At 39.2% G+C, this 12273-nt stretch overlaps 1 protein-coding gene across 1 annotated transcript; it reads left to right on the top strand.

The window, feature by feature from the left end:
- Positions 1-4478: 4478 nt before the first annotated feature.
- Positions 4479-6869, top strand: LOC148011434 (uncharacterized). The gene is made up of 2 exons (XM_087670726.1): positions 4479-5149; positions 6458-6869. The coding sequence occupies exon 1, from the start codon at positions 4568-4570 to the stop codon at positions 5099-5101; it is 534 nt and encodes a 177-aa protein (XP_087526852.1). The 5' UTR covers positions 4479-4567; the 3' UTR covers positions 5102-5149; positions 6458-6869.
- Positions 6870-12273: the final 5404 nt, after the last annotated feature.

Here is a 12273-nt window from a genome sequence, read left to right as displayed (position 1 = left end):
AACTATCTTATACTTTGTCTCCACAAGTGCTTCAGTCCATTATAATCCTTCCTGCTAAGCAAACAATGCTATAACATCATACATATACAAAGAACATACTAACAACACTATGTTTTCAGCCTCATTTTCTGCATATATAGTTGCTGAAATTTCAGCCATAGTGTCATTAATATTGATCCCATAAAAGATGCTTGAAATGCTATCATTTTTAGCTAACAACCCCAATGCTCTCAGTTCCTTAGTAGCTCGTTTCATAGATATGCGTTCAGCCTTGCACACAGCTTCCATAAGCTTAAACCAACATGAACTATTTGCTGTAAACTGAGAATAACCAATAGGAAATACATGCTTCATTCCATCAAGAGGCGAGTACATCCTTTGAACGTCACTACTATAGCCCCACATTACAGTAGTGCTTAATGAAAATCCAGGTCTTTGAATTTCCTTGCATTTGGAGTAGCCCTAGCCCAATGATTTCTTGTGTAGTGACTTCGAGGAATAAATCCTAGAATCTCTTCCCCATATTGTTGCATTTGCCTTACTCCACCATGCATATTGCTATAAGACAATGCATTTTCAGCCACTTTCTTCTCTTTTCCACATGTTGTCCACTAATTAGTAGCATCCTGCATAGATAATCTAGTACTTACTTCATGCTCATATTCAACCCAAATATCCAACAAGCTAGTTTTCTCTTCAAATTGCAGCAATACACTAGTGGTATCACCAAGAAACTGAGCTTCCTCTTAATTATGTCAATGATTTCATCATGAAATTCTCGCTTGACAATGCCAAGCACCTCTCCCAATGTGAATTCCACCCAAGTGTTTAGGATCCATTCTTCAAGAACCTTCTTAAGATCTGTTGCTGTCTCAATGTCAGACTGCAACTTATACCCTGGCTGCTTGCCCTTCTTTTTGTCCTCTTGTTTGTTATCTTGTTTTTGCTCCTTACTGACCTCTTCCATAACATGCTCGAGAGGTGGCTGATTTGCAGCTTTAGGCTGATCCACACTTCTTCTTGTCATTCTTTTATATGTCCATGCAATATCTTCATCTCTTTTTCATTTTTCTTCCACAAATACATCCGTTTTTTGTACCTTTGCTAAATATGCATACACTGAATATGCATCTACCGGTGATTCCTAACCAGCTATGCCACAAATGTCTTGCTCTGCATGAGACATTTCACAATCAGCAACCTTTCTCTTTTCGGCTGCATGTAAAGCATGTGTTCATATTTCAGCCTTTGGACCAACCATCACTTGGCCATGTATTCTATCCAACTATAGACCAAAAGTAGAGGCATGTACCGCCGCATAAGCATTTCGGATAGCCAAGTCTTCCAACAACTTTTGCATACCTCCCTTTCCAAAATTCAAAGCAAGAGGCAATCATGTTTCTTGTGCATGGATCTTGCCATCTTTCCAAAAGATAAGCTGCCGTGCCAAGGCCTCTTGATAGGCATCACAATCCTTTCTCTCATGCTACAAACTGTCACACCACATACATCTTTTTCTAGGCTTATGGGCTGCTGCCCGTCCCCTTTCCTCTTGTCCTTTTTCATCCAAATTTGCAACTTTCAATTGAAGATCCCACATGCCTTTGACCAATTCATCTAAGACACATTCCTAACAGAGGGAACAATAGCAGGTACAACCATAGGGTTAGCCACAAAAGTAGGTGGCTTATTGGATACATCAATTGTCTTGCCCGTAATAGTGGGCAACCTAGAGACATGCAATCTTTCTCTTCTTGTATGCTTCTTCACAAGTGCAGTAATAGCTTCCTTGATATGTCTCCACTCTATTTTAAGACCTATCTCTGTAGTTTGATCATCCAGCAAATCATCAAGCTTCTCTTGAACCTCAAGATCAGCTGCTTGTAGAAACCCATTAATTTTTTGACTTGCAAGAGCTTGTTGTTCTGCAAGATCCAACTGCTCAAATCGACTTTCAAATTCTCTTAACAATTCTGTAACCACAATACCTTTATTGTGTTGTAAAACCCACTCCTGAAAAGTCTTGCGCGTAATCAAACTGGTATCTTCAATGTAAAATTATTCCCTGAGTGTCTTCTTGAAGGCTACCCAGTCAACATCTTATATGTATAATTCAGTAAACCGTGCTTTCAGTTCATGTATAGTAACACGTACAAAATACTGGCTCCATGCAGGTTGAACCATCCCAAAGAATTCCATCTTTTGAGCATATGTATGTATATATGTAGATACATTCCTGCCATTGAATAATTTCACATCACGCTCAACTGCTTGCAAAGCATCCATCACAACACTTTCTATTTGAGTAGACGCTTGCATCACTTGTTGTTGTTGTTGTACCTGCATAAGCATATTCATATTTTACACCAACTGTTGCAAAACTGCTTGCAAAGCATTCATCACAACACTTTCTGTTTAAGCAGAAGCTTGCATCACTTACTATTGTTGTTGTACCTACATAAGCATATTCATATTTTACACCAACTGTTGCAAAACATCACTGGAGGTTGTGTTTGAAGGTTCTCCCATCTTGTATTTCCTTCTTCTGACGACCTTTCACGTCGGGTTTACTAATGTCGGAGGGGTTTTTGTCGAAAGGTCGAATCCACCGGGAATCAGAGATAGAAGGAAGTAGAGATAGGAGATGGAAGAGAAGAAAGAGAATAAACAATAGGTAAACACGACAAAGACAAAGCACAATGAACTGAATCAATATGTATTGAAAAAACCTGGAATCTTTGCACTACTCAGAAGCAATCTCCAAGCATTAGATCTCCTAGAGCTTCTTTGTAAAACAAAACGTGCATCAAAATTATAGCTCCTTCTCTGTTGCTCGGAACCCAAATCTGATGGCTCTGTTGGCTCCGAAAAGGGGGATAAAACCCCAGGACGCCTAAACGCCTGGTCACGGATCTCCCAGATCACTCCTTCTTTTAGTTCAAAGTCCGGTTTTCAACCTATTTACAACGATTGCGACGCGCACGATTTCATCAATCTGTCTTTTTAATGAAAGTCCCATAACTGTTTGAAAAAGCCACTTGCTTTTTGCATGCCATCCTAATCTAGAAGCTTTTCTAACTTTTTTGGATTTTTACAATAAATAATATAAAAAATAGGCTAAAATTATCCAAAAATCTAGTATTTTTGGATAATCCATGCCACAGACACTAGCACTAATGACTCAGATCACATTGACTCTCTTGATTAATAAGAAAGTCGGATGATGATGCATTCCATACTTTTTCACATTGTATCTGCATAGCATCACGACAGCGTATGTGCGCAAAATTTGACCATCTTTCCCACCTTCTTGGTCATGTTGCAATCTCTAAAATTAGTAGTGAATCACTTAGATATTCTTCATTGAAAGACAATGTATTTGTTGTTTTACTAACAATAGAGAATAGATATATTTGTATATACTTGAGCTTAATTTGAGTTACATATATTGATGTCTTGTAAAGGTTTGGGTCTTAGAAGAAAGACCTTATCAACTTTAGTAAAAACAAGTTTGAGGATGATTCTTTAAAAAAGGGTGTTTAAATTAATTATATCAAGTATGTTGGAAAAATGAACTTAAATTCTAATGGACTTTTAAACTTTCTTCATGGTAGTTGACAACATTATTTGTCTAATTGACTTTTAGTGAGACTTCTTTCACAATACAATGAAGAGACTTGCAAAGTAGCATTATATAACTAGCAAATCATTGGGGTTCAAACTTGAACGTTTGCATAGGGGCTCTTGAAAGTTATGAAGGTTTAACTTGCAAACCATGGGGGTTGAAGGCTTCTATGGTAGCTCTTGAAAGTTATGAGGGTAGTGAGACTCTAGGGATCCACTTGACTTTCTTAAAGTCTTGTGATTGGAATAAGCTTGATGAGGCACATTCTTTAACTATCATTTCTTGAAAAATTTCATGTTATAACTTAGGTAATATCTATTCTCTTCTAAAAATTGGGGTTATAATTTAGAGTGGGATCATGCACACATCTACAAGACATTGTAGATGTCAAATAAGTCAAGTTTGATAGGTGTGACATGCCTTTTTTTTTTCTTTCGTTCGTATTAAATGTATAGCTAGCTACCTTTATTTTGATTATGTTTACTTGGTGGATAATGAAAGCCTATAGTGACACTCGGTAGAGCCGTGAGGTGGGCGGCGTGGGGGCTCGGGGGACTCTAGAGTCTAGTCTCTTACCGGCCTTTGAAGTTTGGCCCCGAGGATGTGTGACTAGACTCTAGAGTCTAGTCTCTTACCGGCCTTTGCAGTTTGGCCCCCAAGATGTGTGACGTATGTCGTAACGAAGAAAAGCCGCGGTCAACGCTGGGGAGGGGGCGGAAGGGTAGCGGGGTCCACGACTGCAGCGCGACACATGTTGTACTCGTCTCACGCGATAATTGGAGGCGACTGGGTCAAGGCCGAGGAGGTAAAGGCTTAAGGAAGGATGCATAAAAGAGACAGAGAGACGCGGCCACACCAGAGATCAAGAGAGGCAGAGCCTGGATGTTGCTGGATTAGTCGTCTGACACAGAGAGAGAGAGAGAGAGAGAAGGAGGTCTCCTCATGGGCAATACCATCCGCCTCTGTCTATTCCAGCTCGCGGATCATCAAGGTCCCATCCTTCCCAGCCTCTCCGGCAGCAGTAATACCTCCAGCGGCACCCTCAGCGATGACGACGCCGACACCGCCACCCCCAGAAAGAAGCCGCCGCTGCCGCCGCCGCCGCAGCAGCAGCAACAGCAGCGGCGACTCATCAGCAGCAAATTCCTACAGTCCTTCAAGAAGACTAGGCGGAGTTTCAAGGCCAGGAAGAGGAATATATATCATGACGATGGCGTCGATGATGTTCACGATGCTGTGTGCTACGATTATTACGAGTATCATTACGATGTAGAGGAGGAGGATCGGGAGAGGGGGCTGGATTCGCCCGTGTGGCAGCGCACCATCCTGATGGGGGAGCGGTGCGCGCCGCCTGAGTTCTCCGGGGTCATCCTTTACGACGCGGAAGGCAACCGCGTCCCCGAGTACCCTCGCTCCCCTCTCCACAAGAAATATTGGTCGCCTTCCATCCGCACGCCACAACACCATCAATCCTGAGCTTTACCTCCTGCCTCTCTTCCCTTAATCAATTCTCAAAGGACGAGGGTATAGATTCTCTCTCTCTCTCTCTCTCTCTCTATATATATATAGATTCTTGTTTTTACTATAACATTGCCCACCAATACACAACCCAACTTTTTAGAAATGTTCTAAAATGCCCATAATTTGAACGTTTTCATACTAAAATCCTTCAAATTTTAAAGGTTTCTAGTTGGATTTCAAAGTTAAATCTTTCCTCACGTCTTAATTTTAGAGCTGAATCTTAATTTTAGAGCTGAATCTTAGTTGGATTACCGCAAATCTAAGGGCTTCTTGGTTTGTGTTCCAAAAGCCTAGCAATCAAAACTCATGCTCATGACATTGAGGAGGTGGGTGCAAGTCTTGCTCAATGCTTCACTCCATTGGATAGTGATATCCAAATGGTGTGTTCATTGAAGTCCAACTTCTTTGCCATTCCAACACTTTAGGCTAGGCCACCAAAGAAGGAAGGTCCCAACATGCAATCAAGCTAAGCTTCACACATCATTCAACTTGGGAGCTAGGAGCAATCTGATCTATCCTTAGGGAATAGTCTCAACATTTGCATTGCTCACAATTGTAGCCAACATTTGGAGTGACCCCTTGCCCTCCCTTAATGGCCCCTTCAACATACAATTTTGTCTCTCTTATCTCAAAAGAAAAGATTGGGGTGTTCCTCCTTGTGTGTGTGTGCGTGCGCGCGCGCGCACAGAGAGAGAGAGAGAGAGAGAGAGAGAGAGAGAGAGAGAGAGAGAGAGAGAGAGAGAGAGAGAGAGAGAGAGAGAGAGAGAGAGAGAGAGAGAGAGAGAGAGAGAGATTAGATACATTCATCTTGGGTTTATCAAAGATGTCATAGGGTTTACTCAATAGTCATATGAGTAGTCATACAATTAACATCATGAAGGCTTATCAAATATCTCATGGGGTTTACTCAATAGTGTGTATGAGTAGTCATACAAATATCATTATGGAGAGAATCCTGGGATTCATGTTCCACGACAATTGTAAAATCCTTAGTTTTTTAATGGAAAATTGTGTACCTTTTCTTAAGTTACCCTTTCCAGTAGCATGTCGAGACCAAAAATAATTAATGGAAAATTCTCAAATGTTGTGGTTTTTTATAGAGGTGGTAGCTATTGAATGGCCTCCTAAAGTTTCTCATTATTTTGGCCCATGGATGTTTTCATACCTAGAGGAGTTGTCTAGTACTAATTTGAACCACAAAATTCTCTTATTTTGTAGTTCAAACTTAAATTAGTTGTTTTTTGTTTTCTTACTCAAGAGACACCAAGCATGCTAATAGGATTTGTACCAACTCTTTTTTTGTGTGTGCAGAATGTGTTATTGCAAGTTCACTTCTGCAAACACATTGTAATCATGCCAAACCATAGAAGGCTACTTAAAATCACATGGAAACACCCAAACATCCATTTGGTTGTACATATATGTAGACGCTAGTATACTTTTAAGTAATGTCTCTATGCTATTTGAATCCTTAACTAATATTTGTTTCCACAAATATTAGTAGAAAAAATTCTCCAATATCTAGAAAAGTCCTCCAAAATCTTGTATATGCACAACTAGTTGCCAACTAAAATATCTTACCACAATTTTGAATCTCTCTCTCACTTATGCATATTTACGGGACATCCTTATCTTTTTTTGTTTGATCATCATGTAAAAGCATTTGTACTAAGTATATGCCTTTTTTACTTTTAAAGGCAATAAAGCCCCCCCTTCTCTCTCTCTCTCTCTCTCTCTCTCTCTCTCTCTCTCTCTCTCTCTCTCTCTCTCTCTCTCTCTCTCTCTCAAAATGTGTCAATGCATTAATGTTGGAGGACTTATTATATAATGTTCTCAATATTGTAGTACATCAAAGAGCAACTCAATGCTAGGTATATGACGTATTGTTTTCACCAAAGTGGTGGTTGTACATCCAACGTTCTAAATTAGCTTGTACCTTTTTGTTATTCAAAGAGGATGAACATATATTCTTTCTAGCTCTTCTCACATGTACCATTAATTGATATTCTTTCTCATCATGCATGAAGGATGTCTCTATCCTCCATAATTTCTCATGTTTTAACAATTGGGTTCAAACTTGATATCCAATTTTCCTACCTTTTGTTCGGCTTTAAAAATATAGCTTTGGAGGCATACTTTAAGTAGCAAATATTCTATGAGTGCAAATATTAGTAAAAAAGCATGAATTGGTTGCTTTCTAATTGCAAGGCATGGCTAGGTAAAGGTGGCAATAGTAATTGCACTATCGAGTGTAACGAAAAGTGCACCTCCCTACATGGCTAGGTAAATGTGGCAATTAAGTGCACCATCAAGTATAAAGAAAAGCACCTTGGGAGGTGCATGTTGAAGAATGTAAGTTTATTGTGTTCACTAGGAGGGGCATTTTATTTGATAAGGTGTGGGCAAATTTATAGGATTACACTTATAGAAGGGGTCTCTTAATTAAACTTTAAGAAAGACTTGGAAGTTCCTTAAGGAGGCATCATTTTCTTACCTCATAGCATGTAAGTAGATGGGTTATTTTGATACCCCTTGAACATAGGTGATATGTAGGTTCTCTTATAGATACACCCTTAAGGAAAGCACACATTTGATGGAAAATCATCCTAATACAATCCAAAAAGAATGTGGAAGCTTAAACGTCATGATTTGTAAACAATTTAAATTAGATGATAAAGCATTTAAATATAATCCAACAAACATTCAGACTTGAAGTTAACATGATTTCACAGATTCTAAACTCCTAATTTAGACACGGTTCCACAAAAATGTTGGTGAGAATGAGTTGCTTAGGGCCAAACTGTGTTAGAATGATGGGATGTACTCATATGAACATGTACTTAGAGAATATTTAGGAAGACAATATTTAGATATTTAGGAGAACTAGATAAGATAGATCTAGAACATGTGGAGGATAATTTAGTAAGAGGACCCACCATATCCACAACTTTATTGTATATATATGTGTACTCTCACTTATTCCCATGCAAGTGTGCAATACAAGTGCCACCACTATCAAGTTCCAATTACAATACATCATCTATCTACATGATGAGCCCATCTCTTATCAAGTCTATCATGAAGCAAACTATGGTAATCATCTCTTGATCAAGGTATCCATCAACCAAAGCCCACAAAGTGCCACCACTATCAAGTTCCAATTACAATACATCATCTATCTACATAATGAGCCCATCTCTTATCAAGTCTATCATGAAGCAAACTATGGTAATCAGCTCTTCATCAAGGTATCCATCAACCAAATCCCAAAGATCTTCATAATAAACTTACATCCCTTAAATCATTGCAAGCAAAGATTGATGTGTATCCTCTGCAGCAACAACAAGAACAAGGTCTCATGCTATACTCATCATTGTCATCTTACTACTCTTGTAACCAAGATGATTGGTAGAGAGTCTTTGCACTGCAAAAGAAAATCCTATTTTCTTTTGAGAAGGGAGGAATAATATTAGAAGATATCATTAACCTTTTCTAGAGAGGGAAAATGTTAGAATGATGGGATGTACTCATATGAACATGTACTTAGAGAATATCTAGGAAGACAATGTCTAAATATTTAGGAGAACTAGATAAGATAGATCTAGAACATATGGAGGATAATTTAGTAAGAGGACCCACCATATCCACAACTCTATTGTATATATATGTGTACTCTCACCTATTCCAATACAAGTATGCAATACAAGTGTGCGATTCATTCTCCATCTCATTGTCTCATTGTCACTCTCTCTTTCTCTCACCATCACTTTTACTAAAACTGAAGAGCTAATCAAAGGTGGTCTAAGCTAGGTCAAAAAGAGCTAATGGAGACCAGCTATCAAGAAGGAAGTGACTTGAATATGAAAAAACCAAAGAAGAAGACTAGTTGGGTGCCAAAAAAAGTGATACATTAATTTTTTGAAATAAACTTAGACTCCAAAATATTTTAGAGAGAAAGATTGATTAATTCTTTGAATCTCATAACATACATAATCTTCTTGTAGAAATATAAAGTTAGGCTCACTCTCATGCACATTATTGTTTAGGGTGTACTTATTAGGAGAAATATTAATTTGTCATAAGATATGTAACCTTAGGGGTCAATGGTGACTTTTGAGATCTTGGTCGAAGTTGAAATGACATTTTGATGTTAAGATATAAAGGGGTAGTTGTGCTTGTGCATAATATGGATGTAGACTGGTGTAATCGGATGCCAATAGATGTAAGAAACATAACTGGGGTTTGGCAATGAAGAAGTCAGTCAGTTTTCCAATTTGTCTCTTGGTGTTTCATGCTCTGAAGCTTTAAGATGTTATGCTCACTATGTTTAGTTTATGAAGGATGTTTTCTCTATTGAGTACTCTGTGCAAATGTTGTTCATCTTTGTTTATTGAGAGAGAATGCGAAAAGTCAGAGAGTTGTCAAAACAAGAGTCAAAATGGTTGTCATCTTGTAAATTTGCTCAGAACATACGCTAGTTTATAATTATATTTAAATTAGATATAATAATTATAATTCATGTATGCATAGAAAATGCTCATTAAAAATTTTGAAATGATGGATAAGCTAGACAAGTCTAGTAGAGTTCATGAGTTTAGTATGAGGCACCAATCTACCCTGAGCAACATATGCACACCTATGGGCATTATAATAAGAGGCAAGATGATTAGACAAGAGAGTGGAAAAGGGTTGAGGCTACCTATCCATGAATCCCATATATTTAAATTTTAAAGTTAGTAGAATCTCTCATTCTTGTGCATACAAACTTGTGAGATGTTATCTTGTTCTCCACCTTTTTTCTTCTACTAAAGCTTGAGAGAGAGAGTTTGGAAGAGTCTTCAAGGCTTTATTATCTTACTTCTCCTTCTTTCTCTATCCTTTCTTTTTTAAAGGACTTGATTCCATAGTCATTGGATGAGTGAGAGAGTGAGTGAGAGATTTTGTGTGTGTGTGGTGTGTGTGAGAGTGCGCGCGCGCACACACACACAGACACACACACACACGTGCATGTGTGTGCATGCGCGCACACGCTTTCCTCTATTTCTCTTCCTCCTCCTCCTCTTTGCTTGTAATAGTGGCGGTAAAAATTTTGAGAAAGGAAAGTCTATAATGTGAGAGGAGAAGCCACACTTAGCTCATTAAAGCACTAGAGAGGTCAACAAGAAATATGTGAGTACACCATGAGAGTTCCGTAAGAGGGGATCTATCAAATCAATAATTTGAGAAAGATTTATATCAACATATTTACATAAGGGTTTTGTTAGGAAAGTTTATTATAAATATGTAAGTCTTTAAAGAGAAATGGGTCATTTATTTATTTAGCTCAAATCCACATACACTACAAGGGAATGGGGCAATAGCGGCGGCCATTTGTGACACAAAAAAGCAGTGTCGCTAAAAGCGTCGCTATTAGCATCGCTAATTCTATTAGCGACGCAAATAGCGACGCTAATAGAGACGCTAATAGTGACACATATAGCGATGCTAATAGCAATACCGGTCTGAGGAAAAAGTTTTGAGAGCCCGAGCGTAACATTTGCCGAGAAAACATTTGCGAGAAAGAATGAAAGAGAGAGCGAGAGAGCTTAAAGCTTTGAGAGCTTTGAGAGCTTTGAGAGAGAGAGAGAGGGAGCTCCTCACCATCATCACTGTCGCCGCCGCTATACACGAAGAAGAAAGAGAAGTGTGCAAGGGAGAAGGGAGGGAATGTGCAAAGAGAAGGTACAGAGGGTTTCATCTTCAGGCCTTTAAGGTAGGTACATTGCCTCTTCTTGCTTTATTTTTGTGTTCTCTTGTTTTCTTTTTTTGTTTTTCTTTGCAAAGAGATACATGGAAAGAGAGGGAGGGAGGAAGGGAGGGAGAAGAATGAAGGGAGAGGAAAAGAGAAAGAGGGAGAGAAAGGAAACAAAGAGAAAGAGGAAGAGAGAAATGAGAGATGAAGGGAGGGAGAGAGGAGGATGAGTGAGAGAAACAAAGAGAGAGAGAGGGTGGAGAAACAAAGAGAGAAGAAACAAAGAAAGGGAAATAGAGAGAGAAAGAGAGGGGGAGAGAAATAGAGAGAGGGAGAGGGAAGGAAGAGAGGAGGAGGAGGTAGAAAAGAAGGGTGTGGTAAAGAGAGGAAGGAGAGTGAAAAGAAGAGAGAGAGAGGGAGAAAGAGAGATAGAGAGAAAAAATAGAGAGCGAGAGAGAGCGAGAGAGAAATAGGAAAACAATGAGAGAATGAGAGAGAAGGTTAAGAAAGAAAAGTAAAGGGAGAGGGGGGAGAGAGAGATAAAGAGAGTTGGGGTGACATTTCTTTCAATATCTTTGTTTCTTAAGCTTTTTATTTTCTATATTTGATTGTCTTTGCAATGAGATGAGTTGAGTGAGAGTGGGGAGGGAAGGAGGGAGAGAAATAGAGAGAAGAAGGGAGGGGAAATAAGAGAGAAATGGAGTGAAATAAAAAACGGGAGAGAGAGCGGCTTCATAAAAAAGTGTCAAAACCCGAGCATGGCATTTTACAGGTTTGTAAAAGAGAGAGAGAGAGAGAGAGAGAGAGAGAGAGAGAGAGAGAGAGAGAGAGAGAGAGAGAGGGAGAGAGAGGCAGCCACCACTGCCGCCATCCACGAAGAGGGAGGAGACAAGTGTAAAGGAGAAGGAAGGAACTCCCGAAGGAGAAAAAAAATGAGAGAAGTAGGAAGGGATTCTTCTTCAAGCTTTGAGGTAAGTGCCTTATCTCTTCTCTCTTTGTTTTTCTCTTTTCTTTACTTCTCTCTTTCTTTTTGTTGATGAAGAGTGTATAGAGAGAAGAAGTGAGAGAGATCAATGTGCACGAGAGAGAGAGAGAGAGAGAGAGAGAGAGAGGTCGCTGCCACCGCCAATCCACCACAAAAAGAGAGGGGACAACTGCAAAGAAGAAGGAGGGAAACCGTGAAGGAGAAGAAGAAGAAGGAGAGAAGCGCGAAAGGATTCTTCTTCAAGCTTTGAGGTAAGTGCATTGTCTATTCTCTCTTTGTTTTTCTCTTTTCTTTACTTTTCTCTTTCTTTTTGTTGATGAAGAGTGTATAGAGAGAAGAAGTGAGAGAGATCAACGTGCATAAGGGAGATTGAGAGAGAGAGAGAGAGAGGTCACTGCCACCGCCAATCCA

Source organism: Lygodium microphyllum, chromosome 28 (genome assembly GCF_053477565.2).
Source record: "Lygodium microphyllum isolate KBCC chromosome 28, Lygodium_microphyllum_v1.1.10, whole genome shotgun sequence".
NCBI lineage: Eukaryota > Viridiplantae > Streptophyta > Polypodiopsida > Schizaeales > Lygodiaceae > Lygodium > Lygodium microphyllum.
Note: the sequence above shows the minus strand (reverse complement) of the source record. Positions and strands in the feature narration are given on the sequence as shown.